At 39.8% G+C, this 20,942-nt stretch overlaps 1 protein-coding gene across 4 annotated transcripts; it reads left to right on the top strand.

Moving 5' to 3' along the window:
• The first annotated feature begins 63 nt into the window (after positions 1–63).
• Positions 64–19,565, top strand: LOC120718762 (huntingtin-interacting protein 1-related protein-like). 4 transcript variants are annotated; one of them, XM_040007455.1, is made up of 34 exons: positions 64–308; positions 626–689; positions 3,809–3,951; positions 4,042–4,098; positions 4,480–4,560; positions 5,237–5,313; positions 5,405–5,466; positions 6,351–6,491; positions 6,590–6,647; positions 6,841–6,916; positions 7,012–7,152; positions 7,246–7,368; positions 7,717–7,900; positions 7,993–8,081; positions 8,332–8,448; positions 8,563–8,664; positions 9,586–9,780; positions 10,705–10,815; positions 10,935–11,129; positions 11,216–11,363; positions 11,997–12,083; positions 12,168–12,275; positions 12,368–12,504; positions 12,757–12,867; positions 13,073–13,131; positions 13,231–13,261; positions 13,352–13,414; positions 14,033–14,133; positions 14,241–14,346; positions 17,672–17,795; positions 18,248–18,309; positions 18,549–18,821; positions 18,894–19,166; positions 19,265–19,565. In XM_040007455.1, the coding sequence occupies exons 1-34, from the start codon at positions 228–230 to the stop codon at positions 19,298–19,300; spliced, it is 3,816 nt and encodes a 1,271-aa protein (XP_039863389.1). In that variant the 5' UTR covers positions 64–227; the 3' UTR covers positions 19,301–19,565. The 4 variants fall into 4 exon arrangements, with proteins under 4 accessions (XP_039863389.1, XP_039863388.1, XP_039863387.1 ...); XM_040007454.1 differs by having other exon boundaries at positions 18,876–19,166; XM_040007453.1 differs by having other exon boundaries at positions 18,858–19,166.
• The last annotated feature ends 1,377 nt before the right edge of the window (positions 19,566–20,942 follow it).

The following is a 20,942-nucleotide window of genomic DNA, read 5'->3' as shown; positions in this document are numbered from 1 at the left end:
TGTGTTATTTATGGGTTTGGATGGAAGCTGCTTTGTTCGGACAGCTTTTTTAAAGCATCCTGTGGTAATTTGAAGGAGCTAGCCAAACCAGCAGGATTGTGGTGACGTGCGCGCGCCGCACCTGACTCACCTTTGTGGTTTAACGAGGCGCGAGAACACGGACAAGGAGCCTGAACCTGTGTGTGGGACCACTTTGGATTTATGTGTCTCTATTTTTCGGTGAAAACATGAGTAAAACGAAGAATAAGAGTGATAATAAGACGGAAAAGGCTTTGGCTGCGGAGAAAGAACAGTTCGGAAAACAACAGGTTAGTCACTTTGTTCCTGTGACGGATAACTTTTTGATGTCTTTCCCCCCCAATCTCTGTGGATTTTAAAGTCTTATTGTTCACACCGTGTGCTTGATGATAACTAGTTGTAACTGTCAAATGGGTACCAGACAGTATCGAAATGTCAAATTCTTCACTTCTTCTGACATATTAGTGGAAAATCTTGTTAAATATATCACGTGTCAAGGAAATTCACTGGTGTTATTTCTGTCATGTCTTAATCTTGAAGTTCAATCTGATGTGGCTGTGTTAACTAGTTCCTCGTGTCCTGATTGCTCTTCTTTCATTTCATTTAGCTCCACAGCATCAGCAAAGCTGTCACCACAGCTGAAACACCACCAAAAGACAAACATGTACGCAGTATCCTTTTAACAGCAGGTTTCCTGCTAACCAGGCTTACTGGATATACAAAACAAATACAATTTCATATATACATCTTTATTTTTTTTATAAATAGCTCATGCTGGCTGGCTTATTGGGACAATGCTAACATTTGCTAAGGAAATAAAACCGAATCCCTGTAAGGTATTTGGGTAGGCTTCATAGGTATCAAATTAAAGAAAAGCAACTGAGATTCGGCTTTTGGGGATCCTCAGTGTATGTGCTAAATGTCACATTCTGGAGAGCATGTTGAGACATTTAGACATTTGAATGCAGGAGTGAAAAGTTGTTGGCAATACCGGAGGGGGGGGGGAAATCAGGGCCTCTCCTTTAAAAAAAAAAAAAAAGGATTATTAATCGCAAAAAGTCACAATATGCCTTTGATCAACTTTGCTGAAAGTCTTTGTAAAGTTGTCAGTTAACATATTTTAAAGTTAACATAACATTTTCTGTAAAAAAAAATTATCTGATGGAGACCCTCAACACCTTTTTTTAGTTATCAACTTTAGTTATCGCCCACCTCTGGCAAATAACAGCCTGAGAAATGTATCAGTCAATCAGTTTAGATACGTGATTTCTTGAGTTTTCAACTGTCCAACACTCTTCAACTTTGACTATACATGCAGTAATGTTTGGAATATTTCAGTGTATGGTAAAGTGGTGAACTGACCAGCAGTTGTCCCTAGATCAAAGCCATAGCGTGTGTAAAATATGTTGACTGTATATAAACCATTGCTTTCTCTCCCCCTTTGTCTTAAGCTTATCCACTGTCACCATCTCTTTTAAAAAAAAAAAAAAAAAATACATAATTGTGATGTTGCTCTAATTGAGGAACTGAGGGATTCTATCTCTTCATATGATCCGAGCGGTGTCAGTCTCTCCTTTTATGATGAAACTGCTCAGTTATGGCAATCAATGTTATGCTTGTGTTTATTGTCACTTAGAAAACCTCATGCAGTTATTGAACTGTATTAAACTGTTACAGGGATTTATTAAGCTGTCAGTATAATTTAAACAGAAAACAAAAAGAGGTGAGAGGACCAAGTGGTCGTCATGGAGCCAGGAGAGTTAAGTCCTGATTGTGGTGGTGTTTTTGAACCAATTTCACATGGGCACCACCGGGCATCTACGGTGAGCAAAGGGAGCCAAGGGGCCAGTGGACTCTCAGAAGACCTGTACAGTAGCCAGAGTGACTGAAACTGATAGCCACAGAGGGGTGGAAGCACACCGCTCTGATGTGCAGGGGGTTTGTTTGAATTACAATTAAGCTTTCATTCTGGAATTACAATTCAGAATGAAAGCTTAATAGAAAAAGTGAATGAAAACGACTAATTCCCCCCAGGATTTTTTCATAATTTTTGAAAGCCCAAATCATAAATTGTATTAAAATGCAATAAATCAGAATCAGAATACTTTATTAATCCCGAGGGAAATTAGGGTTACAGCAGGCAGCACGCTAATGGCACATGCGCACTTACAAAGGAACCTTCTGACCAACTGTGATGGACCGAGTTGAAAAACAGGAGGAGCCCAGGAATTATTAGAAAAATATAGTTTCCATTTATTTAACCCCCAAAAATTATATTTACAAGACTAATAAATGTTGAGCTCATAAAAGAAGTCAAAGAAACAAAACTGAACTCAGGCAAAGACTGCAAACTTAACAAACCAAATGACTGCCCAAACATACATAATTGACCTAAACATGAAATGACATACAAGGATATATATAATGGCTGATCAGACCATTGTGACACATGAGGGGTAACAAACAAAACACAATCATAAATCACAAACGATGCAGTACAATCTAGTTTGTTAATAAACTCAACCCTAAAGAAGAAAATCAAAACCCCATTAAACCCTAAACTCAAATATTTAATTAAATACAAATACTTTGTTTTTAAAGTAAAGAAAACACACATTCCCCCCCCTTCAGCAGGAAGTGGTGGTGTGGTCCAATTATCTTCCTTCATATTTAATGGTTTCAAACCCTGGCTACCATCTTTTGTCCGGCAACTCCCAGGGATGATGGCAGGTAAGAAATAAAAAGACAAAAGTTAGTCAGAAAGCAAAGAAATTAAGTAGTATGAATACATAAGTAAACTAAATGTGCGCGCTTACAAATAGAACAAATGTATCCAAACCAATCAATAAAGTTATCGGAGACTAAAATGTATTACCATGTTCAAAATGAAGAATGAAAATACAAAAGTTACCGACTTTAGAGTATGGCCACGGGTTTGGCCATCACACCAACTTTACACAAACATCACATTGGGGAGACATGTCAGAAAGGTAGGCCGATAGGAAAAAAAACAACGAAAATACACTACATGAGGTAAGAGGAGGAGAAAAAAAACTCCACTCAGACTGAGCTCCTAGTTGGAGAACAGTTTGATAACAGAAAAAACACCTCAGCACAAAAGCACATGACTATCAATACACCATAGAAACACAAGACAAGCAACAGGGGTGGTAAAGGGTAAGAGAGAGCCGGTGTAGACAGCGCATCTGGTCCTGCAGCATATCTGCGCTGGTCCAGTTGACTGCCATCTTCCCCGGTAAGGCACAAGCATCGAAGGCGTTGGAAAGGGAGGGGGGATGAGTGAGTGCTTATCAGTGTATGTGTATGTGTGTGCGTGTCCATAGTTTAGCTGAGACAGTGTCCTTCGGCCTATCAGGCTAAGTAAACAGTCCTCCAGCCAATCCAGGTGTCCTTGCATGGGGCGGGAAGAATAGCCGTAACACAGTCGTTATCAGGGGACACCCAGTAAGTGGGGCCTTAATTTACAAAATGAACATATTGTATTTAGTACAATTTCAAACTAGGGACTGAGTAAATGAATGTATCGGGAAAACATTTACTGAAGTCATAATTTAAATCTTCTCAGATCAACCAGATATTCTCAGATTTTTTTTATTTCAACCAGAGCAGTCACCACCCTGCCAACCAGTTAAAAAGGTTGCCTGTTGAAGGCTTTGCCACCCTGCATTCATTTTTCAGACAGTTTGACAGTCGACTGCGATAGTGTGTCCGTACTTTCTTTGAACTGTTTGTGCATTGGTACTTGGGAGTCTCCTTGACAGCTGTACAGATATCATCATGGGAACTCATAAAGAGGGTGGAGCTACGGCCTTCTGGTCGTATGTCTTGAACCTACCTCTATCCAGCAACTCCATTGTGAGCTGGAAGTTTTGCTATCTGGTTCACAAAATCCTCAGGGATGGACACAGAAATGTAAGTTCAGTTTTTTGCATTTCCTTCACCTTATACTCTCCCGCGCTCCGGTTGGTGATATGTAATCTCTTGTGTCTGTTTGATGTACAGGTGGTGACGGATTCATACAGATACTGTCGTAATGTGAAAGATATGGGCACCCTCTGGGTGAGTAGCTGCCATATTGAAGCCGCAGCTTATATTTAAACTAGAGAATACAGTTTGGAGGTTTATCTATTAAAAAGCTTTATTTTTTATATTGAGAGTTTGTAAAAAGATCTGCAGTTACATGCATCTTTGTTTCACCTTTTTAAGATGTTGATTTCTAAAATATAGTCCTTTTTTGTTTGTTTTTTGTTTATTTTTTTTAAATTGGTGGTTTTGTTTGTCCATATTTGGAAACATCATTATGACTCGCATTAATATTTATTAAAATATTTGTGTTGACTGAGTTGGTTGGTGGGTTAGTAAGGTGATTCAGTTTAAATATGATTGTTTTCTAAGCAACAAACTCTTTTTTTTTGTTCTGTTTTTTTCTTTCCTGTCCAGGGAAACTTGCATGATCGATATGGGCACATTGTCGCCTTGTCTTCCAAATACCTCTGCCAAAAAATGGAATTTCATAAAAAGGTAATTACTCATAATTTTAGTGTTACGTTGGAACAAAGGTACATTTTTACAGCATAATCGGTGTTTTGCTGCTTTCTTGTTTCAAGAACTAGAAACAAAATGCTCTGTATTGCTGTTCCTACCCACATGCAGACTTACACAATCTCCTGTGTACTTAAACTGTACTTACTACTGTAAGTACAGTTGTACTTAAATTGAACTGCTCATATACCTTACCATATACGGACCATACCATATACCTTTAACATTTCAAAAAACATAAAAAGCGGCTAATCCAAATGGCAGTCAGTTAAGCGTGAAAAAAGGAGGAAAAACACGAGCATGTACTGTATCAGTCAAAAGTTTGGACACACTTTGCCTTCACTGCTTCTATTAGCCTTAGTTAAAGGCCTCAGATCCTAACCAAACAGAGCTTTTTTTGTGTGCTCATCATAATCCTGGAAACACTTCCAAAAGAAGTGTATTAACAGTTTTACTCTCTCATAAATAAAGGTTAAACATTTCTGGCAATTAAAGACAATTGTACAGAATTTTTAGAAAACCTTTAATTAGTACAATACAGGCTTTCTTGTCTGTAGGCAGCTAACATCCATGTGCTACAGGAAAGGGTTCCTTAATCGGTTGTTTTAGTTAAGTAGCATAATATGACTTTTTTTTTTTTTTTTTTTTTTTACAGCACAAGGTTATCCCAGGCAACCTGGAGGCCAGTGATGAGACTTTGGAGAAGGAAGCAGGAAGTGACATGAACAAAGTGTAAGTCGTCCATTTTTTTATTTTTTTTTAAGCACAGGTAATGTGTTTCAGTTCTGCTTGAATATTTCTTGTTAAATGTTTTATATTGTAGGCTGGATATGACACAGGAGCTGTTGGATTACCTGGATGCTGGACTCAAGATGGCTGACACAGGTTAGTCCGTTAGGAGGGTCATTATATCTGTCTGTCTGTCTGATCAGTCGCTCAATACTTTCTGACATTAATTCTATTTATAAAGCACATTTAATAACAACAGAGAGTTGACCAAAGTGCTGTACAAAGTAATAATTAAGCAGTGACATTAACATCAACAACAGGTAAGAAAATTAGGATAAAAAGAATTGGTAACTCTCGTGCAGTATCAAAAGCCAAAGTGGAAAAAATATGTTTTAAGATGGGATTTAAAAGAGTGACAGTTGGGGCCTTTCTAATGTGGAGAGAATAGAATAGAATTCAACTTTATTGTCATTGCACATGCACAGGTACAGGGCAACGAAATGCAGTTTGCATCCATCCAGAAGTGCTTTCTGGAGAGGTAGATCGTTCCACATTTTCGGCGCCACAACCACAAACGCCGATCCCCTCTATGAACCATCCTAGACTTGTGTAAGATAAGGAGTATATGATCACTTGATCAAAGGGCTCTAGAGGGCGTATAAAGCTGCAAAAGGTCAGACAAATAGTCTGGTGCCTGGCCATTTAGCGCTTTATAAGTCAAAAGTAAGATTTTAAATTTAATTCTAAAACTCGCTGGAAGCCAATGAAGGGAAGCAAGCACCGGAGTAATATGTTGGTGTCTCTTCACACGAGTCAAAAGGAGGGCTGCAGCATTTTGTACAAGTTGTACTGCAAATGTTGTACATTACTGTAGTGTGTCATGTTTTCTGCACCACGCCTACTGAAGATTCCTTGAAATAATACGCCGTAGTTTACCTAAAAAATAAATAGTTTGAACCAACACATTAGTGTTCATTCTGTTCTTCAGCAAGTTAAAAACCCCTAATCAAATTCCCTAATTTGGCTTTAATGCCAAATAGTATTTCGCCAGGTGGAGGCCAACCAGGCCAAATCTACAACTCCAGCTGGGCAGTGCAGACTGATGCCACTCATACCTCTCATACAGGACTGCAGCTTTCTCTATCACTTCTGTGTGCGATTGTTGTTTAAGCTTCACAGCCGTGAGTGAAAAACAAATATTTATTTATTAAAATAAATCATGAGATAGTCAGCATTATTTAAAAAATGCCTTAAATCAATCATAACCTTTTCGTCACAGGCATTTCTCCAGATGTTCTTCTTGGACACAGAGACCGGTTCCGTGATCTGTTTATGAGGTGAATTATTTATTAGAGAAACTCACTAATCTATTTAACAGGAACAAAGTAAAATACATTTGCTGTTTAAGTGGTAGCTAAAACCTAATTTCCATTACAATGAAAAACATGTAAATAAAAATCTGAAAACGACAAAGAACGACAGTGACCTTAAAAGTAGAGGTCTGACACTGACTGTTATTTTTTTCTGTAGCCTCACACAGTTCTTTGACAAAGCCAGAGAAATGGAGTTCTTTAAAACTTTCATCCAGATCCCAGATCTCCCAGATGTAAGTGCCACAGATTTCTTTTTTTAACATTTACGTGCTTTGCTCCTTCTGTTTTTGTGCCTTTTGTGTATGTTAATTGTATCATTACCCCTCAGGCTCCTCCAAACTTCCTCCGAGCCGCTGCCTTGGCTGAGTACAAAAAACCAGTAGTAGTGACGCCAAATGAGGAGCATCATGAGGAGGAGGAGGATGTGGAGCCACAACCAGAGTTTAGAGAAGCTTCTCAAATGCCACAGGTATGGTACATAGTTGTCAGAGGATGTGGTACTTTGAAATTCCACCAGCTTTGTGTGGTGTCAGTGCTGATATGTAGCTTTTTATCAAACCAGTACTATCTGCTCAACCAAATGAGAACACCTGATTCTTCAGTGGAGCAGAGAGAAATGGAAAATGACAGTCTGAAGAGAGAGCTAGATGTTCTGAAACCAGAATTACAGATCTTCAAGAATGAGGTAAATGGGATAAGATGACAGTGTTGGAGTGGCTGGTCACATAAATCTGAAAACCCTTCCTCTATGCAGTCAGCCATGGTCCTTCCATATGATGGCTAAGAGGATGCTAACTGTAGCATCCTCTGCTTTGTGATTGGTGATATTGATACATTGTGATCATTGTGCATTCATTAGGACTTGTATATTGAAAGTCATATTGAAACATTACCAAGTTTATGTTCAAATTTACGTCTCATTTACAGCTTGTAATTGTAAAATGTGTTTGTTTCTGTGTTGTTCACAAATTAACCAAAACAGCAAGACAAGAAGTCCTTGTCAATAATTGTAAGTTTCTTCTTCCTTCCCCAGGCTCAGAGGTGTGTAACAGAGTTAAAGGGTCAAGTGAACCGACTGCAGGCTGAGGTCGAGGAGCAGCGCACCCACAAGCAGATGGCAATGGTTGAAAACGAACACCTGCGCATGGAAGTGGAGGCTTTACGAAGCACTAATGTGGCTAACATCGGGGCACAGATTGGATTCAAGGAGGCAGATGGTGAGAGTTCAGATGTGAGCATGCAGCTGAATTAGCAATACAAAAAGAGCTAAAACTGAGTAAAAAGGTGCATCTTCTTCCTAACTACACAGGCAGAGCTCAAGCAGCAGAGCTTCGTTTCACTCAACTTAAAGAGAGACATGCAGAGCTGGTTAGCAGCCATGCTGACCTAATGAAGAAGGTAAATTGCAGTTTCTTTTATGTTTATTTTTAACTTCCTTAGCTGTCGCCTTTTAAAAATTGAAATTAGAACGTTGAACCACATTGTTCAACTCAATTAATGATAGAGATAATTGGAGATGGTGATAGGTGAATTTTGTTACCTTCTTACAGACCCCATCCTGCTGTTTTCCTGTGTTTCTCATTTTTGTAGCAAGCTGAGGTACCTTTACCTTCTTAGTTATTATGGAATGTATTTTAATCATGTGCAGAATACAGAAACGGTGAAGATTATGTCAAGCACCAAACAAGAGCACGATGATTTGCAGAGGGCTAAATATCAGCTAGAAACTGAGCTGGAAAATCTACGACGGGAGAAAAGCAATGTGGTAAGACCTGCATCAGACATAGTTTTGTTTTGATGAACAAAAGCTGTTGTCACTATTGATCTTTTCTTTCTTTCTTTCTTTCTTTCTTTCTTTTTCTTTTTTCGTCCTGATCAGATGAATCAGCAGCAGATGGAGGTGGACCGCCTGAACCAAGAACTGCTGGAGCAAAGAGCAGAGCTTGCCACCTTGCGCAGTACTCTGGAGAGTAAAGAGAAGGTAAGACTGTAATATGACCACAGATTTCATGGCAGAACACATCTATTTTTAGACTTTTGGGAAAACCCTTGTTGTTCTTTCAGCTGCTCCTTTCAGGGTTTGCCAGAGCTGGCCATCTGCCTCCATCTCAACCTTTTCCAAGCATCCTTCTCTGACACACCAACCCTCTGCATGTCCTCCTTCACTACATCCACGAATCCTTTGCAGTGGTCCTTCCTCTTTTCCTCCTGCCTGGCAGCTCTAAAGTTAACAACCTTTCTCCAATATAGCTTCTAGCCCTCCTTTGCATATATCCAAACCATCTCAGCCTTGCCTCCCTAACTTTGTCTTCATAATGGTCGAACTCAATGTACTAATTTCTCTGATATAGTAATTCTAATCCTGTCCGTCCTCTTTACCCCTAATGAAAAACGTAACATCTTTAACTTTTCTACCTCTAGCTTGTCCTCCTGACTTTTGCTATCCTGCTGTCACTAATTGTCCCTGACATTTGTCTCCACCCTGCCTGCAGTCTCTTCTTCCCCTTGCTTGTGCTTGTCTGTTTATGTGAATTGTTGACCCCAGTTATAAAAAATTCATCTACCATCACTATTGCTCCTTGCAGCTTCACCTTTACTCCTGCTTGACCTCATCTGTTAACCTGTCCATCACCATTGCAAACAATAAGGGGCTCAGAGCCAATCCCTCATGTAGTCTTGTCTCCATCTTGAACCCATCTTTAACATCTACCGCACACCTAACTACTGTCTGTCGTCGCATATATCCCATCCTCACATACTTCTCAGACTCATCCTATAGTACCTGGGATAGGCTCTAGAGTGTTGAAAGCATCTTGGTGCCTGATAACCAATGCCAAAAACACATTGGGCATTGAGTTCTCATATGAGTATGAGTTCTCAAGATGTCTTTGTGTTTCTTTAGGAGGGATCTCAGGTGAGCAGCAGTTTGACAGCTCTGCAGGCTGAGCGGGAAGTGCTGCTACGCTCTGCAAGAGAAAAAGATGCAGAGCTTACCACTCTGAGACAACAGGCACAACTGCAGCAGAGCTCCCTGGACTTGGAGAGAGACAGGACCAACCGAGAGCTGGAGGATCTGAGAGCTCAGCTACAGCAGCAGGTCTGAAACGCGCATCACTAAAAGGTCCAGAGTGAAATACAACATTGTTTTTCACAGGGCTAATGATATTAATATATCAATAATGTATTAGCTCAGGAATAGACTGCCAACCTATCCAGGGTTTATCCCTCCTCTTGCCCTGTGACAGCTAGGTTAGGTACCCAACCACAACACTGAATTGAATAAGTAGCAGAGGATGAATGGAAAGATTTTGTCTTCAGGCATTGCAAAAAATGTCCACACTTTGGTATTTTGATATCTGTAACGCTTTGCTTATGTGTTTTCTCTGTATTATTGTAGGGTCTTTACATTACAGTTCAAAGCACTATGCAACTTTTATTGTGATTTGGTGCTATATAAATACAATAAAATTGAATTGACTCAGTAGCTTTGTTTAAGACATGTTCAAATATCAATTCAGTTTTAACCTCTTTATGTTAAACTACATTATAAAATCATACTTACTCCTTAGAGCTATAAATATCCAGGTATCAAGCCATGTTAGTGATCTTTAAATGAACTTTCCAAACTGGTTGAGTGCTCCATTAACTTGGCATGACAGTCCTGTAACACTGTCAGACTTTTAAAGCTAAGATTAAAAGCCTCAGAACCAGATTTCTATTCCACATATTGTCTCCCTCCTATAGCCTCTGTACAACATCTGTAACACTGCGTGTAAAAGGACTGCCTGACCTTTGTCATGATATTGGTTGTTCAGCCTTGAACCACTTAGGCCCATCTTTCTTTTTACTTCCTTATCAAACACAGCTCTGTCTTGTGTTTACTTTTACTTTATTTGCCTCATTGATGATTGTGTTTTTCTTTGCTGTACTGGAAGCATTTATAATTGCCACAAAAGTGCCCCTAAACTTGTTGTATAATATAATTCTGCCTGCTTTTGTGTGTCTTCTGTGTTTCCTGTAGCTTGCCATAAATGCAGCACAGAAGTTGGAAATTGACAGGCTCAAGCGAGATTTGGAATCCACACGAGCAGAACTGACACAAGCAAACAACATCCTGCAAAGCAAAGAAATGGTCAGAACATTTAGATCAAAACTGCTGTAAACTTATTTTCTAGCATCTACAAGCCTTGAAGATTATAAGATAAGACTTATTTGTAAATGGAAAAAACGTTTTTAAAATCTGTTTCTCAGAGTGGTACCCAGCTAAACAACACACTGGCAGGGCTGCAGGTGGAAAAGGAGGGGTTGCTGCGTATGATGCGGGAACAGGAGGCTGAGCTGAAAACCCTCAGACAACAAACTCATCTTCAACAGTCGTCTCTAGAGCAGGAGAGGCAGAGGAGCAGCATGGAACTGGGAGGCTTACATGCCCAGTTACAGCAACAGGTCCAGTTTTCTGTTTGTCGCTCTATTTTAAGACTTTATAACTGACTAATTATTAACTTCGTGTGTATGTGTGTGTGATAAATCAGGCTTCTCGTGAAAGTCAGCTAGCCCAGAAGCTGCAGGAGGAGCAGTTTTGTCTGCTACAGTGTGCAGTGGTGGAAGCTGAGGGCATCATACTGGACGCTGTGGCCAAACTGGATGACCCTATACATGTCCGCTGCATCAGCTCTCCTGGTAAAATCACAATTATTTTCCCTCCTCAAAGAAAATCCCTTTAAAAAGAGTTTTTAAAAAATATTTTAAGGACGGAAGCTTTTATTTATTTTGCATTCAGTTGCCCATGTGTTTGAAAAGTGTGCAGTACATTATGTAACCAAAAAAAAGCCATAGAATAGGCATTTTAATACAAAAACAAAACAAACTGAATAAAATCAGCAAACCTCTATTCTAAGACGTTAATAAATATTGACATTGGTTCATCTGTTTGAGGAAACACATGAAGAAAGTAAACACATGGCTGATGCCTTTTAAATTTCAGAGATGACTGAAGTTCTTCATATAACTCATAGCATTCAATAGCAACAGCAATCTTCAACACAGATTTTAATGGAGGCAAAAGCAGATGTGCACATTATGATATGGAAAGACATGGCAACAAAAAACAACCCTCCACTGAAAATAAAGATTCAGTCTACACACACATTTAAGGATTCATCATTATGGAAAACTATAAGTTGTTACTTCAGCACTGCTACACAAAACTTTATACAATAAATTAACATGGTAACCAAAAATCTTTAATCCTCAGACCTTGCCATTTTGCTTTTCCATACTGTTTGTTTTTGATCAGTTCTTTGTGTTTGACAGATTATTTGGTGAACCGAGCGGAAATCACCCTGAATTCTATTGACAAAATGCAGCAGAGCCACTTGGCCTATCTGGGAAACAGTAATGGTACGTTGGGAATTGTGGGTGTGTTCAGTTCAAGTCAGGTACATCAACTGATTAGTTTGTTTAATCCTTCCCTGTTCTGTCTAGATGCCAGTGGTTTGCTAAGAGCAGTCACACAGTTTTCCCACCTTGCTGCTGACACAATTGTTAACGGATCGGCAACATCTCACTCAGCCCCTGTCGACCAGGCGAACTGTAAGAAACGTACATAGTTGTTGTAACTGTCGTAACACTTGCTAAATATTTTCTACACAGAAAGTTGAATGCTGTGTGTTGGACTCATACAGATCTGACTGACAGCTGTCGGGACTGTGCCAATCACTGCCTTCACTTCTTGAAGGATTTGAAGATTCAGGCGAGTTTACAGCGAGCAGACCCGTCTGCAATACGCTATACTGTTCAACGCATCCTCGCTGTAGGACAGGTGGGACTGAATTTATATTTAACCAATTAACAAGACAGTATTGTGTGTATGTATGAGTGTGAGAGAGAGAGAAATTGTCAAGTGTGTATGTGTAAAATTGAAAATGAGGGTGGGTGAGCAGTGAACCGCTCCCTCCATGACCATGTTTCCATGTTATTGAGATAATGGCAAGAAAAGTGCCAACTTTTTTGCAGGTTTCCAAAGATCCTGAACTTGACCTCTGTTTGCTGTAACTGTGTGACTCTTGTTTAGGATTTGCGTCCGAAAGGGCATGATGTGCTAAAAGAAGAACTAGGAAGCATGGTGGACAAAGAGATGCTCGCCACATCTTCTGCCATTGAAGAGGCTGTCTTGCGAATGGATGTAAGAACAACCATCAGATAATTTATAAAATATATATATATATATAAGATCTTTTTGATATATCAAAAATAAGCATTCTCTACTATGACCTGTCTACGCAAAGCTACTGTTCTCTGAATTATATTTCTATCATTTATCTCACATAGACACCTGTTCTTTTTTTTTTTTTTTTTTTTTTTTCTTTTTTTTTCTTTTTTTTTCATAGGAAATACTGAGTCAGGCAAAGAAAGACAATACTGGTGTCAAACTGGAGGTCAATCAGAAGTAAGAAAAATCCTAAAGAATCATCATAAAAAATTTTATTTCTGTGGTGGTTATTTTCCTCCTCTCTTACTTACAATCTGTGTGTTTGCTTCATCACAGTATCCTGGGATCCTGCTCAGACCTGATGAAGGTAAGAAAGTGGGCAATATTCAAATAATTTTGTGAACTTTAGTTAACTCTTGTTTCCTGTATTTACTGTGGTGCCCTCTCTTCTCTCCAGGCTGTTCACATGCTGGTGACTGCTGCTACTGACCTACAGAAAGACATTGTGGAAGGAGGAAGGGTAAGTTGATGTCACCCTAAAGATAAAATTGCAGGACAAGTTCAGATATTCTGTCTTTTTATTCATCAAACACGATGCAGAATGGAAAAATGTGGGAAAAATCATGATTATCCTTTATTATTATTATTATTATTATTATTATCTTATTCTTCACATTAACATGTAAAAGTGGCCTTTTTAGAGCTAAAAGCTCTAGAGCAAAATTGTGTGTGAGTGGGGCTTACAGACATCTATGAAGGTGTGTGTGTGTGTGTGTGTCAGTCCAGTCACTGAGTGTTCAACAGTCTGATGGCTTGGGGGAAGAAACTGTTTCGCAGTCTGGCAGTGAGGCCCTGAATGTTCTGGTAACACTTGCCAAAAGGCAGCAGAGTGTGTGTGTGAGGGGTCCGTGGGGTCTTCCACAATGCTGAGTGGGTGCGAATAGTGTCTGTGATGGAGGGAAGAGAGGCTCCAATTATCTTCTCCATTGTGATACCATTTGATCAAGTAACAGTCTTACCTATAAATTTCAATATATCCAGTGTTTTAGCATTTTGCTAAATTTTGGCAATGAGCAAGAAGCAGAATCTGCAGTTGGTGTTTTATCGAGTGACCCATTTGTTCCATTTGTGCTGTCAGGGTGCAGCAACTGTTACTGAATTCTATGCCAAAAACTCTCGCTGGACCGAAGGACTCATCTCTGCTTCCAAAGCTGTGGGCTGGGGGGCCACACAGCTGCTGTAAGTTCAGAAATTTATCAAAACCCACTTACTGATTGATATTCTGAACAATACAATTTGTAAATAATAAATAAAACTGTAAATGGATGGTTTACTTTCATGTTTAGGGACTCAGCTGACCGGGTTGTGGGTGAAAAAGGCACATATGAGGAGCTCATCGCCTGTTCACATGAGATTGCTGCAAGCACTGCTCAGCTAGTTGCTGCTTCCAAGGTACAAACTCATGTCAAACATATTCGTGTTGGTTTGTTAGGTATCAACATACAAAGTCATGTTCAGGCTCTCGAATCTTGAAGAAATGTGGAATTAAAAAAAAAAAAGTACCAGCACTCCTGTTAAATTAACAATACTGTGAAAACACATTTGCCCTCTGCCTGATTTCTTGTGTTTTTGCATATTTTCCCAATTACATGTTTCAGTTTATCAAACAAATGTTAATATTGGGTAAAGATAAACCAAGTAAATACAAAATCCAGTTTTAAATAATGATTTTATTTATTAAAGGGGAAAAAACTACCAAACTCTAGCTTGAAAAAGTCATTTAAGCCTAATGTGTGTGAAGGTCATCCAGGAGGAGCATATGCTGCAGAATTTATAAGGCTGCTATCAGATGCATTCCCTAACACTGGTGAGCCAGCAATGTAACTCCTGGTTGCTGGTTTCTATCTACTGCTTCAAGCTCTGGAAGTTGCATGTAAGTGGGAATGTGCACAGGAAGCTTTAACACTTAATCCCTCACCTGCAACCACATCTTATGCTTGTACTCCTACCACAGAAATTAAACATTCTCAGCTATGGTGTCTATCAAACATGACCAGTCTCACTCATATTCATCTGTTGGACCAATTTATGCTATAAAGCATCTAGTCACATAAACCCAAGTTCACTGCAGCAATTGGTGGAGTCCCTGATTTTAAGCCCTATGGGAGCGTCCCCAAGAGGGTCACGGACCCCCTGTTGATCCTCTACCTAATCGCATGAGCCAATGAGTGAAAATGGGTGTGGGTCGCAATCAGCCAAGGTTTTAGGTGAATTGGAGCGATCGTGGCTCAAGAGTTGGCAGTTGGTCTTTTAATCGGAAGGTTGTCGGTTCGAGCCCCGGGTCGGACAATCTCGGTCATTGTGTCCTTGGGCAAGACACTTCACCTACCGCCTACTGGTGATGGCCAGAGGGGCCGATGGCGCGATATGGCAGCCTCGCTTCTGTCAGTCTGCCCCAGAGCAGCTGTGGCTCGATCCGTAGCTTGCCTCCACCAGTGTGTGAATGTGAGAGTGAATGAATAGTGGAATTGTAAAGCGCTTTGAGGGTCTCGAAAAGCGCTATATAAATGCAATCCATTATTAATCCACTGTGAAACCTAGTCCCAACCAACTATTGATTTACTGAGATGAAATGGATCAAAGGAGCTGGTTCCACAGAAGAGGGGCCTGAAAGCTGAAGGATTTACCTCCCCTTCTACTTTTAAATATCCAAGGAACCACAGGAATACCAGCAGTCTGAGAGTGAAGCTCTCAATCTGGATTTAACAGGGAGCCAATGAAGAGAAGCCAAAATGGCAGAAATGTTTCCTCTTCCTAGTCCCTGTCAGTTTTCTCTTTTCTGGGTCAACTGAAGGCTTTTCTGGGAGTTTTTAGAACAACCTGATAATAATGAATTACAGTAGTCCAACCTGGAAGTAATAAATGCATGAACTCCTACATATTTGTTTAATATGCATTTTGAAGGATATATCCAGGTCAAAAATGACTCCAAGAAAAATCTAGATAGACACCATGTTTCTAAGATGTTTTATAGAGCAGAGTACAGTTACTTCAGTTATATATGAATTAGCCTCTTCAATATTAGAAAAACTTCTCAGTATTTTCAACTTGAATTGTTGCATACATGTCATGTCAAAGTAGGTGAGGTAAACATGGTCGTGGATAAAATAATGAATTTATTGATACTGATATAATAACATTTGTGGACTATAAGTTACTAGCTGTTACTATCAAACTTAATATAATTAATTAAGGATTTTTTCTTTTGTCTGAATTTTGGCGCCACCTGCATCACAGTTAAAGTACTGATAACCTATATTTGGTCTATACCTGGACAAGAGTGAGGCTATCCAGTTTTGTTTTTCGTTTTTTTAACAAACAACAAAAGTGAGCTGGATCATATGATCCACTGAAGGAGAAACATGGATTATCAGAATTTAAATACAACCGAGTTCCTTTGGCATTATTGTAAACATGATGTTCACGCACAAAAACTCTCCAGTGTGGCTAAAACAAGAGGAGTGGGCTAAAATGCCTCCACGGAAATGTGGTTTAAACTACCAGGTGAACAAACACTTGACAACAAACAAACATTTCACTATATTTATCAAAGGGCAAAAAGAATTGGACATGTATCAGCAATAAACTGTTGTCAGTGCAAGTTAAAGCAGCTTATAGTGGCATACATATATGCCAAATGGGCTCCAAATGCCAATCGACAACACAGTGTCATTAAGCACAATGCTAGAAACATAGAACATAAAGGTGATAAAAGAATGTGTGCAATGCTCTACATTCAAAGGAAAGAACATCATACCAAGCATGAAAATAAAGGAAAAAAGTATCTGCTGATCCACAGCATTCCTTGGTGTTCCACCCTTCATTCATTCATATCTCTCTAGTTTTAGCAAATTTCTTAACAAAAGAGATCTATTAAAGGCTATTTTAAGGTACTAGGTTAAATATGCCAATGTTTAGTAACAGTTCTTTTTACACCTTCAGATGAATGTTCGGGGGTCAATAGGTCACTCTTCACTACATCTTTAACTCTGTCCAAACCATCCTCAAGTACCTTATAGCTACAGGTTTTCTCTGAAATTATTATACACACAGATGCGTTACTCAAAATTGTCATTACTGAATGTTTTTCTCAATCTTTATAGCTGAATGAACAGAAAGCTGTTTTTGCATTATGGTGAAGCTACTAAAATGTAGAATTGCCTTTCTATCTGTTTTCTATAAATACAAATATGAAGTGATGTTTGATGTTTTGTTTTTTCTTTTTCTTTTCTTTTTTTCAAGCAAGTACACCAAGGAATGAAACAGATTCACTACTGTCCCGTGAAAATTGCACAGTTGCGCATTGATGATTGTTGCTTTGCTACATTTTGGAAGGAATTTAATTCTTCTTAGCCTTTTTGCTTTTATGTGACAGTGGAAGTTGCCAGTTACTTTCCAAATTTGATTTCTCAATGAAACCAAAAGACATGTTTTTTATGAAGTGAAGTTTCCCTTTTAAGCCTTTCAGGTTTAAAGGGAAACTTCACTTCAGTGACTGAGTCTCAAAGAGGTAGAAATAGCCATTATTACATTAAAACCTAGAACAAAGACAAAACATGCATACAGCTCTGTGACTTTATGTAACTACTTAGAACCACCTCAGCCAGCATGGTCACCCAGTTACATCCTTTGAAATGTGCCTGCTCTGTGCCCATACATGCACCACATAGTGAAAAACTGTCCTTATGGAAAACAAACTTACTGCTACTCATTCCAGGTAAAAGCTGACCGCAACAACAAGAAGCTGAATACGCTGCAGCAGGCCTCAAGGCATGTAAATGACATGGCTGCTGTGGTCGTCACCTCCACCAAACATGGGCAGCAGCAGATCTCTGACCACGGTGAGAGGAGAAGCTCATATTGCAAGAAAATAGTTGATGCTTCACATTTTTAGTAACCCTTTATAATAACAGCATAGTTTTGGCTAAAAATGGCAGCATACATGTAAGCAAACAATAAATCTATACAACTTGGTGAGTGTAAGTTTAACACTTACTTTAGCCCTTTTTTTGGCCTTTTATTTCTGACACTTTCTGCTGCTTAATACTTAACTGTGTTAAACAGTGAGCCAACCTGTCTACCACTGAGCATAGCATAGCTGAGCTAGCCTACAGCTTTAAGGCTTGTGAGGGTTTTTTGTTCATCTATCTCATTAGTCAGTTTGATCAGCAGCAGTTTAGCATAAAATCAACCAGACTAATCAAAATGTTTAAATGCTTAAAGTAACCATGAAATTGGCTGATTATTCTATGATGCAGCTTTGACACTCAAACTGATATTGTTGCCTTTACAGGCTTGATGGACTTCTCCGGCATGTCTCTGATCAAGCTTAAAAAAGAAGAAATGGAAGCTCAGGTCAGACTAACATGTCTCTGAATGGATTGTTTAATTGTTTGTCCTTATGTGCAACTTGCTTGTTGTTCTGGATCATGTATAAGACAAGTTAAGCCACCTTTTAAAGAAACAGTATTGTGACTATGTGAAATCAATGTAGTTAAAAACATGCAATGACAGTTTTGGATCTTAGACTAGGTCATTGGGTTTTTAGACGTCTGGAAGCCATTGCCAGATCTTGTGCTCTTTGAATCTTTCAGGTTAAGGTGCTGCAGCTGGAGAGCCAGCTGGAACAGGAGCGAGTACGCTTGGGGGAACTGAGGAAGAGGCATTACGAGCTTGGTGTGTCAGGGGATGAAGGGGATGGAGTTGATAGCTTCCCACCACCGCCACCACCTACTCTGCTTGACTCCACTGCAGTGCCCCAGTCCTTTGCACAGACACAACCTTATTCAAAGACCCCAGGTTTTTCACAATCAAATCCCTTTGCACCGAATCAAACACAGTCCTCCTCTCTGCCACAGTCTTACACACCTTCTCAGACCTACACGCCTTCTCAGACCTACACGCCTTCTCAGACCTACACGCCTTCTCAGACCTACACGCCTTCTCAGACCTACACGCCTTCTCAGACCTACACGCCTTACCAGCCCTATATCCCACCTCAGCCTTTCACACCATCTCAGCCTTACACTCCAAACCAAAGTAACTTAAATCCTCACTCTTATTCATTGTCACAACCCTCACAACCCACATCCAGTCCTGCTCAGCCTAAACAGACCCAGGCTGCCTCACATAACAGCACAGAGCAACACACCAAACTAAGCCTAAAAAAACCAAATATCTTTACCAAATCTGGAAACTTGCTGAAGAACGCGGTGAGTGCTTCTCTTACTAAAGTTTTATAATCATCTTATCCCAAGGATATTTGGAGTAGGTGGTGTTTACATGAGTCCTGTTTTTCTTCTATTGGCAGTTCAAACGGGGTGAACATGGAACAGGAGAATCTTGAAGCTGACTGAAGAAGAATCTGACTTAAAGATTTAAGCTAATCACTCACTAGAGGAAAAAAAATATGCTTTCATATTTTGGAAACACTGACTTTTACCTCTACATGTATCACTTGTTAAGGCTCCTGAAAATGTTGTGTTAGAGGAATTTCAAATCAACATTTCTTTGTGCTCTTAATTTGGAAATTAAATGGTAATATTTGAATTATAACACTGATGGCTATATTAAAAATGAGATAATTGTCTGAAATAAAGTTGTATTGTTCAGTTTTCTTTAGGTTTTCTATTCACAATATTTTAATCATTTTGTGATTGGATCACATTAACTACAACAGCACTGGATGAGTGTCAGACATTAACAACCTTCAAAAATGTTTGGTGGCAAAACAGCTTCCGCTACGAAGGCTCCGTTATCCAGGCATATCCTACCAGGAGGACTATATGCTGCAGAACTTATAAGGCTGCTATCAGATGCATTCCCTAACACTGGTGAGCCAGCAATGTAACTCCTTGTTGCTGGTTTCTATCTACTGCTTCAAGCTCTGGAAGTTGCATGTAAGTGGGAATGTGCACAGGAAGCTTTAACACTTAATCCCTCACCTGCAACCACATCTTATGCTTGTACTCCTACCACAGAAATTAAACATTCTCAGCTATGGTGTCTATCAAACATGACCAGTCTCACTCATATTCATCTGTTGGACCAATTTATGCTATAAAGCAGAAAGTCACCTAAACCCCTCCTACCAAGGAAAAGAGTGGTAGCAGATGCTGAGGGCCAAGTGTCTGACGCCACTGATACTAAGGCGCACCAACAGGTGCTGCCACCTGCTTATGAACTCCCAAATGCTATGTGAATGCTGTTGTTGAGAACACTGCCAAAATCTGTTTAGATAAGAGTCAGACATATTAATTTACTCAAGGTCAACAGTAATAAAACGGCTCTTGGTTGCAGCTCCCATGGCCCTAATCTGGAAGACTATTCATTGATGTAGACAGTTGCACCATCTGGCTATGCCCAGAAATTTGCCACCTGGGTGTCGTTCTGGACTCAACACTTTGTCTAGATGCATATCAAATGTGTCGCCAAAGCAGTACGTTCCCACCCAATGAACAACTCTTGACCTTATCCACCCTCCCTCACTCTGTAAAAGAGACCCTTATCTCGTTTTTTCTGGCCTTGGATGTTGGGGTGCTCCGGGATGTGGTTGCAGTAGGCCCACCTATTCCCACTGTGTGGCAGGGTAGTATGGGGAATTGAGGTACCTACTGAGCCAGTTGGAGCCTACTCTCCTTTCTCGCCTTCTCAAGTTTTACATCCCAGCACCCACCCTCTGTTCATACACACATCAACATGGATGGATGTGTATTTTTGTGCATTGTTGTGTTTGTGTGGCCAGTATATGTCTATATGTCTGGGGTTGCTGTGCCTCAACTTCAGTACAACATAGTCATAGAGGATGAAGGGTTGCCCCTCCTACTGCCCCTCCTCGTTGCTGCCTCCTTGGGGATGTGAGTACTTGGTGTTTCAAGGGCTTATGGCCACATGATCTGGTGTAGTTGTCGACCCACTTCCTTGGGAGTTGTGATCCAGGGTGGCTAGGCCTCTTCTGTGCAAGGAAGGGGATTCATTATTTTAGCTTC

This window comes from Simochromis diagramma, unplaced genomic scaffold, assembly GCF_900408965.1.
Source record: "Simochromis diagramma unplaced genomic scaffold, fSimDia1.1 OVJJ01000682.1, whole genome shotgun sequence".
NCBI classification, from domain to species: domain Eukaryota; kingdom Metazoa; phylum Chordata; class Actinopteri; order Cichliformes; family Cichlidae; genus Simochromis; species Simochromis diagramma.
Note: the sequence above shows the minus strand (reverse complement) of the source record. Positions and strands in the feature narration are given on the sequence as shown.

Excerpts from the sequence above, each read along its gene's own strand:
- LOC120718762 (XM_040007452.1), top strand. The coding sequence starts at position 228 with ATGAGTAAAACGAAGAATAAGAGTGATAATAAGACGGAAAAGGCTTTG. Across the intron at positions 13,415-14,032 it reads ACATTGTGGAAGGAGGAAGG|GGTGCAGCAACTGTTACTGA; the intron begins GTAAGTTGATGT and ends TTGTGCTGTCAG. Across the intron at positions 14,134-14,240 it reads TGGGGGGCCACACAGCTGCT|GGACTCAGCTGACCGGGTTG; the intron begins GTAAGTTCAGAA and ends TTTCATGTTTAG.